Raw genomic sequence first — 22,785 nt, 5'->3', positions numbered from 1 at the left:
GGTCTTGCCTCACCTTCGTAGGGAGATCTGGGGAAAAAGTCTCTTTCGCGTGTGTATCTCGTTTCTCCACCAGCGGGTACTCTAGGATAAATATCTCTTGCATCTACGGGTCCTAAACTATCGGTATAGGGGGGTATTTGACAATTCCCTCCTACACTTGCGGATCTGGCCTCATCTTGGGGCAGAGGTCTTCGAGAATTATCCCCTTCACTAGAAGGTCGGTGTCCTTCATTATAAGGAGGTGGGCTTCTTAAAAACAGGTCATCTAACAACTCATCATCCGACTCTCCAATGGGCACCCAATGTTTACATTTTTCTGTCCTTTTCTCCCCCCCAGGAGGACCACCCGCTGGCATCATTGGAAATAGTCCTTCCACAATCATATTCTGTCTCCACTGTTTCATCTTTTTGTCACGGGTTTCTTGTTTCAGTTTTGGATAAAATTTAGTTAAACCTTTATCCATACGGGGCTTATCTCTCTCAAAAGCCTCAATCTCCCAAAATTCTAATGCTTCATACTGCGTTAATCTAGGTCTGGGATGTAAGTCATTCATTCGGGTTCTCAAATTAAATAAAATCCTGCCATTGAATGTACCCTCTAACGGAAAAGCGAAAACTCCGTCATCCTTGGTGTATTCCACCCAATTTTCCAACCATACGCAGGTATGGTACCCTTTGTCAAACAGCATGAAAGATGCGGGAGTATTAGGTGGCGGAATAACAACACCTTCTCTGGTTCTAATCGGTTTATCCTTTTTGAAATAATTCTTTACTTTATTTACAAGGGATAGTTTTCTCTTGTTTCCGTACATAATGTCAATTTTAACACCTTTCCACTGATCGTTCTCAAATCCCATATACCGAGGATCGGGTCTGGTATGCGGTCTATACGAATGCCACATACGATTCCTACGAGTGACTTTTGTTTACAAAATCACTTCCAATCCTAGTGCGTCTCTTATTTTTCGTGCGACCAATGAAATGCACGAATTCAAATAATCTCGACCAATGGGTGCGCGGCCTTTTCGTGAGACAGGTTTCTCACGCTTCAGCACTCAACCCTCCTTTACAATTCCAGCTCCGCTACACACTCGCTGCGTCTACCAATCCCAGCGCGGCACAGAGTGACGTCAGAGCAGCTTCGCGACTGACTCCCTCCTTCACAAGGTAACGGAAACTTAATTTCTTTCTAAAGTGCTAGTGCTTGGTTATTTAACAACAAATACACATTCGCCACTGTACTCAAGTGTCTAGACAGAAAAGATTTGTTTCACTGCAAGTAAACTACTTCCATTTACTTTTCACACACTACGGATAGATCTCTTCTGCCTACCCTTCACTCAAGCATTAGGGAACCTGTTACTTCCTTAGACTCATCCACTTTTCTGGGATATATTCTAAGTCCAACGTTTCACCAGCGAACCCCTTTGCTATCACTCAAGCTCCGACGAACCTGCTACTCCTTCCACTGTGACTCTTACTAGGTTATATCACGAGAGAAGTTTTGCCAATGATCTCGTAGCAATCATTTATTCAAACATAATTTCAGAAAAAAACCCTGGTTAGTGCTTCCAGTTCTACCTAACCTGCACTAACCTTCCTGGAGTAAGTCACCTCAAAGCAAGTGGATTCTCTTCACCACTCGCTATTCAATTCCCCGGGGATTCCCAACAAACATGTAACAGTAACTTAACAAGTGGGTTAATACATATATCAGTACCATAATAAGAAAAACAATTTAAAACATTTCATAATTTTCCAAAGCAAAGCATTTCACGTGAGTGATCAGTTCACCTAAAATCTTTACTCTTTTAGCAGCAAAAGTTCTTTCTCAACTAGCAGCATCCAACTTATCTAGCTTAACTAGTCCTACCTAACTTTAACTAGTCCCTAACCATAGCTCTGCTACCAGAAAATTACTGATAGAGATCGTGGGTCACCCGACCTATAATTTCACCATATAGGTTTCGGGCCCATAGATTTCAAATCACCATATACATTAATCAGGTGACCTCACAAGCCTACCATCAGCAACCCTGATTCCTTCCTTTTGTATTCTAATGTACCCGACTTACCATCCACCGTTACTGGTACCTATAACCACGATAGATCAGGGAGCTAGCTGTGAAGAAAGGTAGACAAATACAAAACCCAACTTTAAATATCTTTGATATTTCATAAAATGACCACGGACAACTGAGAAGTTTTAAAGGTTTTATCTAGTTTTCAAGTTCAGAAAGCATCAAATTCACAATTATTAGGCAATCAATGATTAGGATAACGAAAATCACATAACCGTAAAGAATGTATACTAGGGCTACCATTTATGAAATGAAATTCAGAGAAATATGCTAAGCAGGTATCAAGTGATAAATTTGAAATCACAGCTACAAAGGCTGAATGTGGGCATATACATAGAAAATTCTACAGTGGATAAAGTTAGGGCTCTTATACTTCTATAGGAAGGGTGAAAAAGGGAAACATTCTATAACAATATAACTTCCGATCAGTTTAAAGAGAGAGACTTTATAGACAACATCTATATGTCATAAACGGTATGGAGGAAGACGATAAAGGGAGGGTAACATAGGAACATGCTACGGAAAATAATGTAAGGCTTTCATTTAGTAGGTTGGCGAAAAGCATGGAAATTATAACATGTGCAAAAGTATGTCTTTATTGAAGCAAAGACAGAAAATAGAAAGGTGCAGTATAGAGTTCTCAGCCCTATCTATATATTTACCTAGAATGGTGTGAAAACCAACCCTGGCCACGGATCAGTCAAGGACAGGAAATACCCCAAGGAATAGCAGTCATCAATGGGACAGCAGGTGCAGAATGGACACCCCAGGACAGGACAGGAAAAACCAGATTAGGATCAGGACAGGACCACCCAGGCACGACCAGCACCCGCAGTTCGGAAGCAACGCCTGCGCTCCACCCTCTCTGCAGCTATCAGTCAGAACCCCGATTGGGTTAGCGAACTCCCCAGCAAAGTGCTCCGCCAGCACTTAAGGTTTAGTAAAACCTTTAAAAGTCTATGGTCAATTTCGGACAGAGTGCTCCGCAGCGCTCTGTAAATTCAGTCATCTATTGAGTGCGTTGGGTCAGTGACAGGTCAGCTATTCAGACAAGTCGGACAATTTCTCTAGCTGAACCTAGGCTAGATATACTGTTTTGGGGTCAGTGTACCACCCCCCAATGTTGCAAAGTGTCAGAATCCACAATTTCGATTGGTCCCAAAGTAGGCTAGGTTAACACACCAATCAGAACAGACTACTGTAAGCCCAAATTTACATTCTAGGGATCCGCCTAGCAGGATTGGGGTTCCCACGAAAAGTTTCACAGAATACAATGAAGAAATACAATTGTTACAAATGAAGAACAAATTTTGCTCCATGATCCTAGGTCAGAGGTGGCTTTCGCAGGAGCATCTTGACTGTGGCTGCCAGCTGGCTGAGTTCCACTGCTCAAGGACATTTCTCCCTGGCTGCGTGTCATGCGCAGAAGGGACCGTCAGAATGGTTCTCGTCAAAGTCAGACCCCCCAGTTATCGTGGTACATGAAAAGTAAGCGAAAACAAATTAAAACATAGAAATAAATGAATATACTACATATCATAATTGTATACTTATGGTTTATCACTATAAAAATATACTATGCGGTTTTATATTAGTGCAATACACAATAACACGAGAGCATCTGCACAAGCTTCACCATAAGCAGCCATCTTGTGGCTATTACGCATGCGCACCCTTTCCCTCCAGAATTACAACTACGTCACGTCACGTGAGTGTGACTAACGCATGCGCAGAAGCAACATTCCAAACAGCGGCCATTTTAAGGACACAGATTAATCGTATTAGTAAAACACATAGGCAAGCATCACTAAGATACACGCGCATTCACAAATAAAGGAAAATTAGTACAACATACAATTTTGTTACCGGGTTATAACAGATTCGAGGTTCATGACTCAAGCAAGTCGCGTAATATGCGAAATCTTGCTCTATCAGCAGCGCGAGCAAACGAACAGAAGCAATCCGAATAGCATACATCAATAGTGCAATTTGAAAGAAACAAAGCGCTAGCAATAACAACAAAACGCGCTCAATTTAACAAAGTTGAAACACACAGGAATGCAATAATAAGGAAAAGCACTTAACTGGCTGCGGAGCAGCAAAGAAAGAGAAAGTGGTGACCTCTATGACTCTTTATATATGGTTTATGTACTCTATGGTTACCCAGGGTTTATGGGTTATGTAGTTTTTTCGTTTCTTTACTGTGTTTCTATTGGCTGTTGTGTTTCAGTAAAGAAATTGAGATAAGCATAATCGGAGCCTCCGTTCTGACATAGAATTTGAGAAGTCACTCAAAATGTGACCTAATTTTTCTTTCTGCAGCACTAATCATACTTTCTATGGCAAAATATACCCCCTCATTTTGTTCCTATTTAAATTAAATGTTTTAAGAGTTACCACTTTATTCCAATCAAGATGGCTTCAGGTGTGCCATACCTTTGTAATAATTAGGACTGTTAGCGCTCTAGTTGTTCTTTAGAACACTCTGGGACATTCTGTCATTGGGCTACATCTGGGTGATATTTGGGCTACATTTGGGCTCTTTTGTCTCTGGTGGCAATCTTGGGAGACTGCATGTCAGAATTTTTTAATGAAATAGATGAGGATTTGAGAAGTCACTCAAAATGTGCCCTCATTTTTCTTTCTGCAGCACTAATCATACTTTCTATGGCAAAATATACCCCCTCATTTTGTTCCTTTTTAAATTAAATGTTTTAAGAGTTACCACTTTATTCCAATCAAGCTGGCTTCAGGTGTGCCATACCTTTGTAATAAGTAGGACTGTTAGTGCTCTAGTTGTTCTTTAGAACACTCTAGGAGGCTGCAGTAGAACACAAAGGAATCAACTGACAGTCTCTGTCCTTGTTGGATGTACATGTTTTACTGAGAATGTCAGACTTCATTCTCACATGACTGAGAAAGATAATGTGAATTTACAGAAAATATGCTTTCAGTTTAGCTTATAGATCCCCTTCCAAACCACTGTGGGAAAAGCATGAGATAATAGTTTTCTTTCAAACATGTTTCATGATATCCCAGCAGAAGGCTTTTTCACATGGTAAAATCACCTTAGAACACACCACAATTCCTAAAATGAGTATGGTACCATCAACAAATGATTTATAATGTAACTAAAGTCCTAAAACCCTCTATTAACTACAATGCTTTTTGATGAGGTGCTATCATGTATATTGGTCCCAAGATGGGTGCCAACACTTCTTGGATGAAGTGCTGACAGCCAATCAGATCTCACGATGAGATATGTGGTTAGGCTCCGCCCAAATATATATGCGTTTTTGAAGTTAATTTTCATAAAAATCACTGTAGCAATTTTCACCAAACATAGCAAAGGCACATCTGCGTACCAGTCCCTACAATTTTGCCAAGTTTGGTGTAATTCCGTTCAGCGGTTCGGGCTGTAGACTTGTCAGACCGTCCTATGGAAATTAACATGGGGAAAACACGTTTTGGGACCCCCCTTTTTTCTCAGCCCCCACTTCACGAATCCCCCCGAAACTTTCAGGGAAGGAGCGCAGCGGAGTTGGCCAAAATTTTGGACAATTACACGCAAATTCCTCAACCGGCACCAAAGTTATTCCCAATAGAATGTTGCCGATTTCCCATGGTAGCCAATCCTAACTATATATACCTACTGGCTATCTCCAGTAGGTAATATACAACATATACAGATATATATATATCTAAAATGTATAGATCACCATATCCAATGGACATGGAGTTAAGAAAAGTAAAGCTGTAGCTACCTTTAGCTACTTACCTCAACAGCATATTGGCAGTCAATATCCTGCACTTGATATTTTTGCAGGTCAATATTAAAAACTCTAAATTGCTGTAGAACACTAAACCACATGTAGCTGTGCTTTACTGTGAGGCTAAAGTGCATCCCTCTTTTTCATTGTGTTCTCCTTCAGAGGGAAGATTACCTAGCACTTAGGCTATTTGGACTGGATCCACTAAACCAGGAGACTCAAAGTTTTTAAATTATTGTTATCATTGTTATTGTTATTAATATAATTATCACTATCATCATTATTATTATCATCATTTTTATTAGGGATAAAGTACCCCCCGCCGTACATTACAAGGATATTGCAAGTCACTGAAGAGCTCCATAAGCATATAGTGGAACGAGGCCAAGTTCCTTTACAAGGTTATGGAACTTCGAAGTGACTTACAGTATCCTTATCATATACGCCCGGGTGTACTTTATCGCATATAATACATGGTCACACCATCACCTTTCCCATAACCCACTTAAAACCTTGGTGCGTAGCTCTTTCATATGAAAGAGAGAGCATGTTTGCAAACATGAAGATTAAAAATAAAACCTCTAGTGAAAAAATAACGCATCAAACAACTTGTATTCTTGTTGCAAATAGATATTAGAAACAGTTCAATACAAGTCAGTTTAAAGAAACCTAAAAGCTGCAGTAGCTCTGCATGTGTAGAAACATGCTGAAAGATTCTAGCTTTTCTCTATCTAAGGAGAACAAAAAATAAACACATTCTCTCTGATTGTCATCGTAAGCTATTAAAATAGAGCAGAAGAAAGAAAAGCAAAGTTCTTTCAGTTGCTTTAAACAGCTGCTTCATTTATGCTCCCTGACCTGCCTTTAACCTCGGCTGCTGGCAGCAGGTATTGTGATGTCAGAACTTGACTGTAATAACTTACAATAGTCGAGTTCTGACATCTTTTCATTATAAAATGCGACTTGGTGCATCACAAGTTGCGTATTTAAAGAGGTTAATGACTGGCGTTTAGACAGCGATTACAGAATCCCATTGTAGGTGTGTCGTACACACATGTATTGGTTCCATGTAGTTTATTTCATGTATCTCTGCACAAGGATGTACACAGCCTTCTCAGCTCTGCTCCATCACTTACTGCCATATAACATTCCCGGATTCAGAAAAGGGGGTGGTGATGAACAGAGTGCCTGAATTAAGCAGACCACTCTTACCCAGTCCAAAGATCAGGGCTTGATCCATCACCGTTTTTTAGCTCACTGCACCATCCCAGCTCAGAACTTGGCTATATGCAAATTAGTCTGTTACCTGGCCCAGTGCATGATGGGAACAGGGCAAACCAAACTACCAAGCCAATTCTTGTACTGGGAAGGAAACAAGCTTCCGGGGACCGGTTTCTGCCATTTCAGGCGTCGTCGGCCCGGCTTGCTTGAATCCTGATGGTGCAATGAGCAAGGGACTCACATCTGAGTATACCCTTCCACGCTTATGGTGGACAAAATGATTCAGAAAAGGGGGTGGTGATGAACAGAGTGCCTGAATTAAGCAGACCACTCTTACCCAGTCCAAAGATCAGGGCTTGATCCATCACCGTTTTTTAGCTCATTGCACCATCCCAGCTCAGAACTTGGCTATATGCAAATTAGTCTGTTCCTGGCCCAGTGCATGATGGGAACAGGGCAAACCAAACTACCAAGCCAATTCTTGTACTGGGAAGGAAACAAGCTTCCGGGGACCGGTTTCTGCCATTTCAGGCGTCGTCGGCCTGGCTTGCTTGAATCCTGATGGTGCAATGAGCAAGGGACTCACATCTGAGTATACCCTTCCACGCTTATGGTGGACAAAATGATTCAGAAAAGGGGGTGGTGATGAACAGAGTGCCTGAATTAAGCAGACCACTCTTACCCAGTCCAAAGATCAGGGCTTGATCCATCACCGTTTTTTAGCTCACTGCACCATCCCAGCTCAGAACTTGGCTATATGCAAATTAGTCTGTTCCTGGCCCAGTGCATGATGGGAACAGGGCAAACCAAACTACCAAGCCAATTCTTGTACTGGGAAGGAAACAAGCTTCCGGGGACCGGTTTCTGCCATTTCAGGCGTCGTCGGCCCGGCTTGCTTGAATCCTGATGGTGCAATGAGCAAGGGACTCACATCTGAGTATACCCTTCCACGCTTATGGTGGACAAAATGATTCAGAAAAGGGGGTGGTGATGAACAGAGTGCCTGAATTAAGCAGACCACTCTTACCCAGTCCAAAGATCAGGGCTTGATCCATCACCGTTTTTTAGCTCACTGCACCATCCCAGCTCAGAACTTGGCTATATGCAAATTAGTCTGTTCCTGGCCCAGTGCATGATGGGAACAGGGCAAACCAAACTACCAAGCCAATTCTTGTACTGGGAAGGAAACAAGCTTCCGGGGACCGGTTTCTGCCATTTCAGGCGTCGTCGGCCCGGCTTGCTTGAATCCTGATGGTGCAATGAGCAAGGGACTCACATCTGAGTATACCCTTCCACGCTTATGGTGGACAAAATGATTCAGAAAAGGGGGTGGTGATGAACAGAGTGCCTGAATTAAGCAGACCACTCTTACCCAGTCCAAAGATCAGGGCTTGATCCATCACCGTTTTTTAGCTCACTGCACCATCCCAGCTCAGAACTTGGCTATATGCAAATTAGTCTGTTCCTGGCCCAGTGCATGATGGGAACAGGGCAAACCAAACTACCAAGCCAATTCTTGTACTGGGAAGGAAACAAGCTTCGGGGGACCGGTTTCTGCCATTTCAGGCGTCGTCGGCCCGGCTTGCTTGAATCCTGATGGTGCAATGAGCAAGGGACTCACATCTGAGTATACCCTTCCACGCTTATGGTGGACAAAATGATTCAGAAAAGGGGGTGGTGATGAACAGAGTGCCTGAATTAAGCAGACCACTCTTACCCAGTCCAAAGATCAGGGCTTGATCCATCACCGTTTTTTAGCTCACTGCACCATCCCAGCTCAGAACTTGGCTATATGCAAATTAGTCTGTTCCTGGCCCAGTGCATGATGGGAACAGGGCAAACCAAACTACCAAGCCAATTCTTGTACTGGGAAGGAAACAAGCTTCCGGGGACCGGTTTCTGCCATTTCAGGCGTCGTCGGCCCGGCTTGCTTGAATCCTGATGGTGCAATGAGCAAGGGACTCACATCTGAGTATACCCTTCCACGCTTATGGTGGACAAAATGATTCAGAAAAGGGGGTGGTGATGAACAGAGTGCCTGAATTAAGCAGACCACTCTTACCCAGTCCAAAGATCAGGGCTTGATCCATCACCGTTTTTTAGCTCACTGCACCATCCCAGCTCAGAACTTGGCTATATGCAAATTAGTCTGTTCCTGGCCCAGTGCATGATGGGAACAGGGCAAACCAAACTACCAAGCCAATTCTTGTACTGGGAAGGAAACAAGCTTCCGGGGACCGGTTTCTGCCATTTTAGGCGTCGTCGGCCCGGCTTGCTTGAATCCTGATGGTGCAATGAGCAAGGGACTCACATCTGAGTATACCCTTCCACGCTTATGGTGGACAAAATGATTCAGAAAAGGGGGTGGTGATGAACAGAGTGCCTGAATTAAGCAGACCACTCTTACCCAGTCCAAAGATCAGGGCTTGATCCATCACCGTTTTTTAGCTCACTGCACCATCCCAGCTCAGAACTTGGCTATATGCAAATTAGTCTGTTCCTGGCCCAGTGCATGATGGGAACAGGGCAAACCAAACTACCAATCCAATTCTTGTACTGGGAAGGAAACAAGCTTCCGGGGACCGGTTTCTGCCATTTTAGGCGTCGTCGGCCCGGCTTGCTTGAATCCTGATGGCGCAATGAGCAAGGGACTCACATCTGAGTATACCCTTCCATGCTTATGATGGACAAAATGATTCAGAAAAGGGGGTGGTGATGAACAGAGTGCCTGAATTAAGCAGACCACTCTTACCCAGTCCAAAGATCAGGGCTTGATCCATCACCGTTTTTTAGCTCACTGCACCATCCCAGCTCAGAACTTGGCTATATGCAAATTAGTCTGTTCCTGGCCCAGTGCATGATGGGAAGAGGGCAAACCAAACTACCAAGCCAATTCTTGTACTGGGAAGGAAACAAGCTTCCGGGGACCGGTTTCTGCCATTTCAGGCGTCGTCGGCCCGGCTTGCTTGAATCCTGATGGTGCAATGAGCAAGGGACTCACATCTGGGTATACCCTTCCACGCTTATGGTGGACAAAATGATTCAGAAAAGGGGGTGGTGATGAACAGAGTGCCTGAATTAAGCAGACCCCTCTTACCCAGTCCAAAGATCAGGGCTTGATCCATCACTGTTTTTAACTATGCTACATATACATAGCTAAATAACGGTGATGGATCAAGCCGGGCCGACGAGGCTGAAATGCCAGAAACCGGTCCCCGGTAGCTTGTCTCCTTTCTGGTGAAGAATTGGCTTGGTAGTTTGGTCTGCCCTGTTCCCATGATGCACTGGGCCAGGGACAGACTAATTTGCATATAGCCAGGTTCTGAGCTGGGATGGGGCAGTGAGCTAAATAACGGTGATGGATCAAGCCCTGATCTTTTGACTGGGTAAGAGTGGTCTGCTTAATTCAGACACTCTGTTCATCACCACCCCCTTTTCTGAATCATATAACATTCCCTGACATCACATATATATTGGAACCTCACTACATTCTACCTGTTCTACTCATTACACTCAAAGGGAACTATACACGCCCTACCTACCCCACTACTACACCCATGCATTGTATCGTCATCATCAGTAGCATTACTTGTGTGCATATCTTCTTAGATAATTGAGGTGTGCGCCCTGGGAGTGTTGAATGCAGACTGGAGCGGTCAATATTAGATGTAGTCATTTTAGGTAATGTGTGAGTAGTAAGAAATGATCAATATTTTTGCGTGTAAAATTGTTCTTGATCTGTGTTACATGTTCAAGGATGTACTTAGACTGGGTTCTTCTCTTTCACAGCTAAGTCCACCACCTACACCGTGAAAGTGAAGACAGGAGATAAGAAGAACTCTGGGACCGATGCTAACGTCTACCTCATCCTGTATGGAGAGAAGGATGACACCGGTGAGAAAGATGCAGATGGCCATTATGTGGAACACAGTGGACAAACCGAATACAAATTGTACACACTTAGCAAGATGGGTTTTTGTGTGTGGAGGGGAGTGTGAAAATACAAGGCCTGATTCAGAAGGAGAGTCTGAGTAACAACTTGCTCTCTTTGTTTTCCTCCATGGGGAAAACATGTTTCTCTTCGGTGAAGCCTCTACCTTTAAACCCAATATTATTCAGGGGGTCCAAGCCATGTGATATCACTAAATAAACAGCTGCTTCAGGGCTGGGAAAGTACGGGCACCTGTTCTGCTTGTCACCATCTTTATCCAGGGGAAGCGTGGCTGAAACACCCATAAAGCAATTTAAAATATCATTATTTCACATGACGGTTAATCTATTTGCGAGTGCAAATTCACGTTTTGTGGATAACAAAGTTAGGCTGCGATTTACGCACATTAATGTCACTTGGGTGTGCAAATCTGACATCGGACTTATATAAAAGTGTGGCCACTGTAAATATTTGATTGATATAATAACAAGTCTTTGAGAACTATTTTTGATGTCCAGGATGGTCTTTCCTTCTTATGAAGTTTTTGCTCGAAGCAAATGTGTTTCCTTTATTAGTTCAGGATGGTTTTTTTCTTAGGTCTGGCGTAGAGTCAGGTTGTCCAAAAAGAATCATATTAACAATTTACAAATATATACAAGTAGAGAATTCGGTCAGCCGTCATCCTGTGTCCTATTTGTGTCATTCACTTTTTGCCTCCGCCCACCATAGTCTACAACCGGAAGCACTGGGCAGTGTTCCATTCATTCATTATTTGGCTCTCTGCATTCAGAGGGATGGCTCTATGCTCTTGCACAGTTGCACATCTGCCCACTCTACTTCAGAGGCAGCGGTGCACATCTGCACATCTGCCCACTCTACTTCAGAGGCAGCGGTGCGCACATCTGCCCACTCTGCTTCAGAGGCAGCGGTGCACATTTGCACATCTGCCCACTGTACTTCAGAGGTAGCGGTGCACATTTGCACATCTGCTCACTTTACTTCAGAGGCAGCGGTGTACATTTGCTCATCTGCCCACTCTACTTCAGAGGCAGCTGTGCACATTTGCTCATCTGCCCACTCTACTTCAGAGGCAGCGGTGTACATTTGCCCATCTGCCCACTCTACTTCAGAGGCAGCAGTGCACATTTGCACATCTGCCCACTGTACTTCAGAGGTAGCGGTGCACATTTGCTCATCTGACCACTCTACTTCAGAGGCAGCGGTGTACATTTGCTCATCTGCCCACTCTACTTCAGAGGCAGCAGTGCACATTTGCACATCTGCCCACTGTACTTCAGAGGCAGCTGTGCACATTTGCTCATCTGCCCACTCTACTTCAGAGGCAGCAGTGCACATTTGCACATCTGCCCACTGTACTTCAGAGGCAGCTGAGCACATTTGCTCATCTGCCCACTCTACTTCAGAGGCAGCGGTGTACATTTGCTCATCTGCCCACTCTACTTCAGAGGCAGCGGTGCACATTTGCTCATCTGCCCACTCTACTTCAGAGGCAGCAGTGCACATTTGCACATCTGCCCACTGTACTTCAGAGGCAGCTGAGCACATTTGCCCATCTGCCCACTCTACTTCAGAGGCAGCAGTGCACATTTGCACATCTGCCCACTCTACTTCAGAGGCAGCTGTGCACATTTGCTCATCTGCCCACTCTACTTCAGAGGCAGCAGTGCACATTTGCACATCTGCCCACTGTACTTCAGAGGCAGCTGAGCACATTTGCACATCTGCCCACTCTACTTCAGAGGCAGCGGTGCACATTTGCTCATCTGCCCACTCTACTTCAGAGGCAGCGGTGCACATTTGCACATCTGCCCACTGTACTTCAGAGGCAGCTGAGCACATTTGCCCATCTGCCCACTCTACTTCAGAGGCAGCGGTGTACATTTGCTCATCTGCCCACTCTACTTCAGAGGCAGCGGTGCACATTTGCTCATCTGCCCACTCTACTTCAGAGGCAGCAGTGCACATTTGCACATCTGCCCACTGTACTTCAGAGGCAGCTGAGCACATTTGCCCATCTGCCCACTCTACTTCAGAGGCAGCAGTGCACATTTGCACATCTGCCCACTGTACTTCAGAGGCAGCTGAGCACATTTGCCCATCTGCCCACTCTACTTCAGAGGCAGCGGTGTACATTTGCTCATCTGCCCACTCTACTTCAGAGGCAGCGGTGCACATTTGCTCATCTGCCCACTCTACTTCAGAGGCAGCGGTGCACATTTGCACATCTGCCCACTGTACTTCAGAGGCAGCTGAGCACATTTGCCCATCTGCCCACTCTACTTCAGAGGCAGCGGTGTACATTTGCTCATCTGCCCACTCTACTTCAGAGGCAGCGGTGCACATTTGCTCATCTGCCCACTCTACTTCAGAGGCAGCAGTGCACATTTGCACATCTGCCCACTGTACTTCAGAGGCAGCTGAGCACATTTGCCCATCTGCCCACTCTACTTCAGAGGCAGCAGTGCACATTTGCACATCTGCCCACTGTACTTCAGAGGCAGCTGAGCACATTTGCTCATCTGCCCACTTTACTTCAGAGGCAGCGGTGTACATTGGCTCATCTGCCCACTCTACTTCAGAGGCAGCTGTGCACATTTGCTCATCTGCCCACTCTACTTCAGAGGCAGCGGTGTACATTTGCCCATCTGCCCACTCTACTTCAGAGGCAGCAGTGCACATTTGCACATCTGCCCACTGTACTTCAGAGGTAGCGGTGCACATTTGCTCATCTGACCACTCTACTTCAGAGGCAGCGGTGTACATTTGCTCATCTGCCCACTCTACTTCAGAGGCAGCAGTGCACATTTGCACATCTGCCCACTGTACTTCAGAGGCAGCTGTGCACATTTGCTCATCTGCCCACTCTACTTCAGAGGCAGCAGTGCACATTTGCACATCTGCCCACTGTACTTCAGAGGCAGCTGAGCACATTTGCCCATCTGCCCACTCTACTTCAGAGGCAGCAGTGCACATTTGCACATCTGCCCACTCTACTTCAGAGGCAGCTGTGCACATTTGCTCATCTGCCCACTCTACTTCAGAGGCAGCAGTGCACATTTGCACATCTGCCCACTGTACTTCAGAGGCAGCTGAGCACATTTGCCCATCTGCCCACTCTACTACAGAGGCAGCGGTGTACATTTGCTCATCTGCCCACTCTACTTCAGAGGCAGCGGTGCACATTTGCTCATCTGCCCACTCTACTTCAGAGGCAGCGGTGCACATTTGCACATCTGCCCACTGTACTTCAGAGGCAGCTGAGCACATTTGCCCATCTGCCCACTCTACTTCAGAGGCAGCGGTGTACATTTGCTCATCTGCCCACTCTACTTCAGAGGCAGCGGTGCACATTTGCTCATCTGCCCACTCTACTTCAGAGGCAGCAGTGCACATTTGCACATCTGCCCACTGTACTTCAGAGGCAGCTGAGCACATTTGCCCATCTGCCCACTCTACTTCAGAGGCAGCCGTGCACATTTGCACATCTGCCCACTGTACTTCAGAGGCAGCTGAGCACATTTGCTCATCTGCCCACTCTACTTCAGAGGCAGCAGTGCACATTTGCACATCTGCCCACTGTACTTCAGAGGTAGCGGTGCACATTTGCTCATCTGCCCACTCTACTTCAGAGGCAGCGGTGTACATTTTCTCATCTGCCCACTCTACTTCAGAGGCAGCGGTGACAGGCCCTTTAGTGCTTTAATTTCTGCTTTCTTTTCCTGTGTTTTTTCTATTTTGTGACGTGTCATTTTTTTACGTACCTTTTTAGCAAACATGGCACTTTTAGACAGGGGCAAAATTACTTTTTATTACTTTTGCTCTTTTACTTTTGATTGTGGATATTTACGAGAAAAAAAAATATTGCAGGTTTGCAAGACCTATTGACTGCAAAATGATTATTTCTTTATAACAGCTTTAATGTACTATTGAACTCGATATAATGACGGCAGTGGAGAGCCAATGCGGGCAGTAATACACAGTCTGGTCTTCTGTGACCCATGGTTGTCTTGAGTGCCAATATGTTTAACCTTTAATGTGCTGAACATGTTTTAGTGTCACAAAAAACCTTTAATGTGCTATACATATTTTAGTGTCCCAAAAAAAGAGCAAATTTATGATAAAATTATTTCAACCAGTAACCAACATCTGACACACTTGACTACGGGTATTCCAGAAAAAGCACCCCCTATGTTGCTTGAAAGCTCCTCCCCACTAACCACAGCAGATGTAGCGATTTTAATTCATAAAGTAAAATCTGGTTTGCCCTGTGATCTGATTCCAGCTAGAGTTGTCAGCACCTTAACCCCTCAATTATCCCCACAGATTGAATATCTTCTCAATCTCTCATTAAAAGAAGGTCACATTCCATCGGACTGGAAAGCTGCCCAGGTTATGCCGATTCGTAAGAACACCAAGGCCCCTTTGACTGATCTGACTAACCTTCACCCCATCTTGCTCCTTCCGTTTCTGAGTAAACTAGTAGAGAGATAGGTCGACAAACATCTCTCAAACCTGTCAAACTCTCTGCTGTTTGGATCCTTCCCAGTCAGGTTTTAGGCCCAAACATAGCACCGAATCAGCCCTGCTAGCAGTCACCGATAACATCAGAATGACTCTGGACAAGGGCCACTCTATGATTCTGGTGCTATTGGACCTATCCGCCGCATTCGACACGGTTTCCCTTCCAATATTACTAAGAAGGCTATAGGAGATCGGATTAAGAGACTCCGCTTTTCAGTGGATGTCAAGCTTTCCATCTGGCCGATCGCAGACAGTCAATTTGGGCCCATATCGTTCGGCACGAATGGAACTGTCCAAGGGAGTACCACATGGCTCATGCCTGAGTCCCACTCTATTCAATATTTACGTTGCTCCCTTGGCCAATGTCCTAAGGACATACAGGGTTTATTCCAATATCATACGCCGACGATACACAGCTACTCTTCCCTTTCGATGAACTCACCCCTGCTGTGCAAATGACCTTCTCTTCGGGAATGAGCGCCATCTCACACTGGATGAAGAGTAACTTCGTCGAATGTAATGTTGGGAAAACAGAGATTTTACTCTTCGGAGAGGCCCCCCTACCTTGGTCACCCAACTGGTGGCCAATTGATCTTGGTACCCCTCCTGATCCTAAAGTCTCCGTCAAGAACTAGGGATCCGTCTGAACCAAGCCCTTACCTTTAAGAAGAATATCGCTCAGACAGTGGGCACCTGCTTCCTTACTTTGGGCCTACTTCGGCGAGTCTTTCCCCTTCTCCCGGATTCTTTTCAGAGGACCCTGACTCAGGCACTTATATTGAGTCGCCTAGACTACTGTAACGGTCTGTTGCTCTCTGCTAATGAGGCCTCGATCAGCAGACTTTAGGTGGTCCAGAATACGACGGCACAACTAGTGCCTAATGTGCCCCCCAGGTCAGCGTCCTGCCCTCTTCTCCTTCAGCTCCACTGGCTGCCCATATGCCAAAGGATAAAATTCAAAATCTGTTGCACCATACATAAGACACTATCTAATCTTGGCCCAAGATATCTTTCAGAAAAATTCATTCCCTACAGACCCTCAAGGTCCCTACGCTCCAGTTCCAAACATCTGCTAGAGGTCCCCCGATTTGGAGAGCAAGATTAGGGGGAAAGGCCCTCTACTTTATTGGCCCATGGTACTGGAATGAACTTCCTTTACACCTAAGACAATGCTCTAATCATCTTCATTTTAGAAAACTGCTTAAGACTACCCTCTTTTGTTTCTGATTCCTGCAACTCACGCAAAACATATATGATACCCGTGTAAAGCGCAGAGATACTCCTTGGAGTCGATTCTGGTGCTTTCTAAAATCTTAAAAATAAAATAAATATATAAATGAGTGACACTCTAAGCTGACTATAACATTCAGGATTATGATGGTTCAGGTAACATGATCAAAATAAAATGGCAAATGCCCAGGTACCTGTGTGAAAAACAGCAACGTGATCATGACTCATTCAGAATGATCAACATACACATTTTGGAATCATAGAGATCTGTTAACCAAGGTTAATTTTCCATCTGATGTCTCTGGAATGCTTGAAAGCTACTGTGAAGTGCTTGGAGTTTTATAACTAGCCCAGGCTACAAAAAGGGGTAATTCCTTGATTCTCTCTGATGCTGGCGGTCTTTCTGTCCCTCTATGCTAATGGTGTGCATCTCTCTGTCCTTACATAGGATACCAAAATCTGTAGTGTTAAAAAAGAGATTTTGCAAGCATAACAATTGGGAAATTTCCACAGTTCAGCCTGTAAAGGATATGGACATGGATGTTTTTTTCCTGAAATATGGGTAGTTTGGGAGTGAGTAAGTTCCACATGTGACAGCCATGTCTGAACCACAAGATTGTGATGTTTCGAGCACTAAGAAGGGATTCATTTTAGAGCGGGTTAATTTTAAATAGTTGGAAAATATGCAACCACCCGTTGGTGGCTAGGTAATCCGTGAGCTAGTGGATATCTTCCATGTGTAAAACGTAAAATAGAGTTGGATTCAATTTGGTATTTCATTGCTATGGACATTCATCTCTATATGGTGGCTAAAGACTGAAGATGATAGGATGGAGCTCTTTAAAACCCTGGTGCAAATTTTGGTAGAATTTCAAGTAGAGGCACTTAGCAGCGCACACGTGTTCTTTGAGTAAAAAATGATGAATAAATATAGAATTTACACTAATGAAGGAAGGAGATGAGTTACTGTAGCAATAGGCATTCATGTACTTCCTATAACTGGACAAAGAGCAGTGTTCACTGTCCTATGTGGCAAACAAGAGGTGAGCACCAACTGACCACCCTCCGGTGTATGGGGCATAATTAGGATCACTTTCCAGTTACAGGAGGGATGCTGAAATATGAAGCTTCATGCCTAACAACAAAATAAGGTATGCAGGAAAGCTTTACATGACTTGCATATGCAAATAAACTAATATAACTACCGTTTTAGACAGCTGGTTATAAATCAAGTAGGGTTTAGGATAATTAAGTAGGGACTTGCGATCAAATGTGATTCCGGCTTACGTAACCTTTGCTTTATTGTGCTTGCAGAGTTGTTCACGTTATTTACAATCATGGTGTGGCATGTGTGTGTACTGATTCGGGGATTGGGTTGTGACTCTGTTATATTACCTGCAGATAAGAGATTCTGTGGCAGATTTTGTCTGACTGAAAACACTCCTACCCATACAAGCCTAACTCAGTGTGGAGGAGTTAGAGATACCAAGCAGGTTTTCTTTCCTCTGTAAAGGTTGCAGTGTCTTTTTGGCGCTTCAGAAATATACTTGACTTGACACTTAGACCTGTCGTCTCTAGAGTGGTCTTTCCCCCCAACTTTTTGCCTTTTGCCTCTCATTTTTGCTGATTCCATTTGTTGGCCTTAGGACTCTGAGCACTTTACCACTGCTAACCAGTGCTAAAGTGCATGTGTTTCTCCCCTAAGCATGATGACACTGGGGTATACATGATTGGCATATTTGTTGTACTGGTAAGTCCCGTGTAAAGTGGTATGCCATATACCCAGGGCCTGTCCCTCAAATGCTACTAATGGGCTGCAGCTCTGCTTGTGCCACCCAGAGAAGTAGCATTTCAAACCTGTCTCAGGCCTGTCTGAGCAGTTCACTGTCACTTCAACTTGCCATTTAAAACTACTTGCCAAGCCTTAAGCCCCCTCTTTTATTACATATAAGTCACTACTAAGGTAGGCCCTAAGCAACCCTAAGGGCATGGTTCTGTCTAAGTAAAAGGTAGGACAAGTACCTTTATCTTTTGCATATCCTGGTAGAGACAAACCGCCTATTTCGTTTTTCACTGCTGTGAGGCCTTCCCCTCACTTAGGCCAGAATTGGGAATTCCTTAATATACTTTTAAGCTGTAATTCCTGATCAGAGAGAAGTAGCTTTTTCATGTTTGATGTGGTTGGTATGGTAACAATGTATCCTCCTTACTGGTGAAGTTGGATTTAACATTACTGTTTTAGAAATGCCACTTTTAGAAATTGTTTAACAAAGAAAGAAGGGATTGGGCCTGTATCGGTCAGAAAAGCTCGGTCCAACAAAAAAAACAAATGCCAATGCTGCTATTCATTTAATACTCACACAGGCTTTGAATTCAGGTCTCTAAAATTTCGGTCTTAAGGAGGCCAGGGGTAGCCACTTAGTCTCCGTGAGGAGAGCCTCCACTATACTTGAACCGTTTGTGGCATTCATTCAGAAAGCCATTTGTTCTGGGTATTTTTCTCGAGTTGAGGTGGCCCAAGGCTTTCGATAATTCGTCAGCCCACCATACAGGGAGTGTTGTGCATCTGTGAGGGTCTGTAGAGGAAGGTCATTCACAGAGTCAGCTATCAATGATTCAGGAAGCGTGTCTCACCCAGCGTACAAATTGGCATAGAATGGTGTGAATGCGCGGGCTACCTACATGTCTCCTGTAATTTTTGTGCCATTTTGTCATGGTGCTGCAAGTTGAAGCACAGACGGTGAAGTAGTTTACCCGCCCTTTCCCCCATTGGTATATGCGGGATTGGGATGCGAGCCATATGTCCTGCGCCTTGTCCAGGAATGTGTGGTTGAGCACTCTCTGGGCATGGGTCAATTATCTGCGTAGCTCTTGGTCTGGGTCACTCAAACAGTGGACCTCAAGGTCCATGATCTGGGCTTTTAGCACTCTCACAGCTTGTTGCTTACTGCGTTTCTGGCTTATCATGTGTCTCCCAAGGGATGCTTTCAAGGCCTCCCAGAGGGTGACAGAGGGGGTCACAGAGTGTCGATTTAGGGCAAAGTAGGTGCCAATAGCCTCACTAAGCTATGTACTAAAAGTGTTATCCTGCAGGGACCATGGATTGAGCCTCCATCGTAGTGGCATTCTTTGGAGGCCTGTTGTGAGACACATCTCCACTAGGGAATGATCTGAGAGGCCCCGGGGTAGGAACCCTTGGCTGCCTCTTTGTATGTTATGGATTTCAGTATTAAAAAGTAGTCAAGATGTGAGTATGTGTAATGTGCCCCGGAGTAATATGTGTACCCCCTCTCCTGCAGGTGATACTGTTGCCAGATGTCAACCAGACCTAATACCTCCGGGAAGGATGCCATCAATGTGCGGCCTGTGACTGTTTGTGCTCCGGTTCTGTTTTTGTCGAATAAGACAGGCCCCTCTGGGAGGTTCCCGACTAATCTCGTTATGGCCTCTAAAAAGGATGTTCTAAGGGGTGGTGGGTCATAAACGTTGACTAGTGTTAGGGTGCCCCTGTCAAAAGGCCGTGAATGCTATGTATCTACCCCATGAGTCAGGCCATTCCTTGAGAAGGACAAAGGGGGCTCCCTACTTGAGCAGAAAGGCTACTCCCCAAGACCGACTTCTGAAACCAGCATGGTATGCATGGGCCTAGCCGTACATGGTGAGGAAAACGGTTTTACTGACTAGTAGGTGAGTCTCTTGCAGAAACAGAATGTCTGCCTGCGCCCTCCTTGCAACCTTGAGGACCGTTGTCAGCTTGAGCTTGTCTAAGAGGCTATTCACATTATAGGTAACTATGTGAATTTGGGCAGTTTGGGTTGCATTGTTGTGGTCAGGCATAAGGGTAGTGCGAGAGCACTGTGGCTGGGTGATGGTCACTAACTCCTTGAGAGCAGGTATATAGCAGCAGTGTGAACCACAAAAAAGAACATGAACATAAACACCTCCTTCCCCCCACCCTATACTTCTGGAACAGGAAGCATCTTTTTCAGGTAGTGCGCGTCTAGCGCCAACTGGGCACTGGCCCTGCACCACCCCAAGTGGAGCTCATCTCAACTGTTTAAAACCAGTGCTTGTCTCCCCCCGCACCTTGGGAGACCCAGTCATCTGAGTTCAGGTTAGCATTGAGCGCTGAGAGGGAGTCAAGTGGTCTCATCGGGGCTCCTTTGTCATCCAGTCTCAAATAAAGTATTGGTCCATCCTCAATTGGTAGTAGGGAGTGAGCAGGCAGCCACTCCAATGTCTGCCACCTCCACGATCTCCGCCAGTTAGATCTGTGGCAGCTGCGCTGGTGCCACAGCACTATCCGTTTCTGCTGATGATGTGTCCGGGGTGTCCACCATTCAGTGGCTGTGTTCCTGTAGGTCATCCAACTACCCCCTGTTGTTCCTCCATAAGGAGCGTGAGAAGCTTCTGTTGGCACCGTGATTGCCGAAGCTTATCGGAAGGTATAATGCTCCGTGTTCAAATGTTGTGCCACTCTGAACGGGGCCGGTGTATGCGGGCAGATATCAATTATTTTATCAGTCCACAGGAACTTTGCTGCTGGTGAATCAAAGAAGGTTTGGTTTAAAAAGTGTTTAGAAGGTTTGGTCCTGATATATAACCTTGAGTCGAGTAGGGTAAAGGAGCATGTAACGATGTTGAGCTTGCACAGTTTCTTCTTAGCTTCCAGGAAGGATTTGCGTTGTTGTAGGACAAGTTTGGTGTAATCTGGGAAGACCAGTATTTTGTGAGACTGGTACAGTAATGTGGCCTGACTGTAGTGCCAGAGGATGGCATTCCTAACGTGATAGTGCAGGATGTGGATGATGATGAGTCAGGCCAGTGCCCCCCGGCTGATGGTGCGGTGGTGCGAAGAAATGATAATCACAGCGGAACACTAAGGACTGAGTGAAGGAAACATAGAGTGATTCCGGAGCAACCCCAAGCTATTTATGCGCACAAAGGAAAGACTGCCTCTGTAAAGGAGATGTGGATATACCTCGTGTGGTGGACACAAATATAGACGTTATTGACGTGACCTACAAGTTCATTTTGACCGGTGTAAACATTTATTGTTTGCACCATTGCCCTTGTACTGAAGAGGCCTGAAGAACATCTAAGGCTGAAACGTGTCCACGTCGACATCTATTTAGGAGGAGTCTATAGTATATATGAGTGATTTAATAATTGTTTGTTGACATAATAAGAGCGATAGTAAACAACCTCTTTTTGCCTTGTATGTCAACTTAGACTACCTCTCAGTGTGTCACCCAGACCAAAGGGTGGACACAAGGAATAATTGTTATGGGTATTGGCAACGTTATTTGTTTGTATATATATTTTTTGTACATTTTTTGTTTCACAGGTTGTTAATGTAGAATTATATGTTGTTGACTGACTAGGCACCATTGGATATGTATGTCTCTATTAATGAAATCCTACGTGTTTGAAGAAAAAATTGTGAGAGGGTAATTAAATGTGCTCTACTAAAATATATGATATTAATTCCTCCCTACCAATCTCTGTTTATATAGACAGTGCCCACCGGGGGCGGCCTTAGAGCCAGGGCCCAGTGCACCAACTCCACAATGAAGCAGCAGGACAGGGAATCTGTCGGCGTAATGGAGCGCAGCCATCAATCCATAAAGGCTTCAGGGGAGGGCCCTTTACAGCTCTCTTGAAAGCCAAAAAGGCAGATGTTATTTCTTTGGTCTCTTTACTCTTCATCGTTGACCATTCTGCCAGTTCTTTTGAGATCGTGGAGAGTTTGGAGACAGACAGCTGTAGTGCAGATACTTTTGGGCATCCGTTATTCTGCCCACATCTTGGCACAAGTCTTGGCAGAGAAGCATGACATCTGACCTCACAGTCCCAATCTTGGCCTCAAGGGCTTCCCATGAGTGGGTAATGGCAGAGAGTATCGTGGTCATGTCAGCCCGCCACCTCGTGCTCTGCTCCCTGGTCCCAGAGTCTCGCTGCTTTGTAGTCACTTCTGTAAATTTGTCCCAAGTTCGCTTGCTCACCCTGT

At 44.9% G+C, this 22,785-nt stretch overlaps 1 protein-coding gene across 2 annotated transcripts in view; it reads left to right on the top strand.

The window, feature by feature from the left end:
* LOXHD1 (lipoxygenase homology PLAT domains 1) overlaps positions 1 to 22,785 on the top strand; it is a 1,099,077-nt gene that overhangs the window by 736,875 nt on the left and 339,417 nt on the right. For both annotated transcript variants that reach the window (XM_078674764.1, XM_078674763.1), the window contains one exon: positions 10,862 to 10,966. In XM_078674764.1, coding sequence (XP_078530890.1) covers positions 10,862 to 10,966 — 105 coding nt within the window. The remainder of the gene's footprint in view (positions 1 to 10,861; positions 10,967 to 22,785) is intronic.

Source organism: Lissotriton helveticus, chromosome 2_1 (genome assembly GCF_964261635.1).
Source record: "Lissotriton helveticus chromosome 2_1, aLisHel1.1, whole genome shotgun sequence".
In the NCBI taxonomy this organism is placed as follows: domain Eukaryota; kingdom Metazoa; phylum Chordata; class Amphibia; order Caudata; family Salamandridae; genus Lissotriton; species Lissotriton helveticus.
This window is presented reverse-complemented; position numbering and strand designations above follow the sequence as displayed.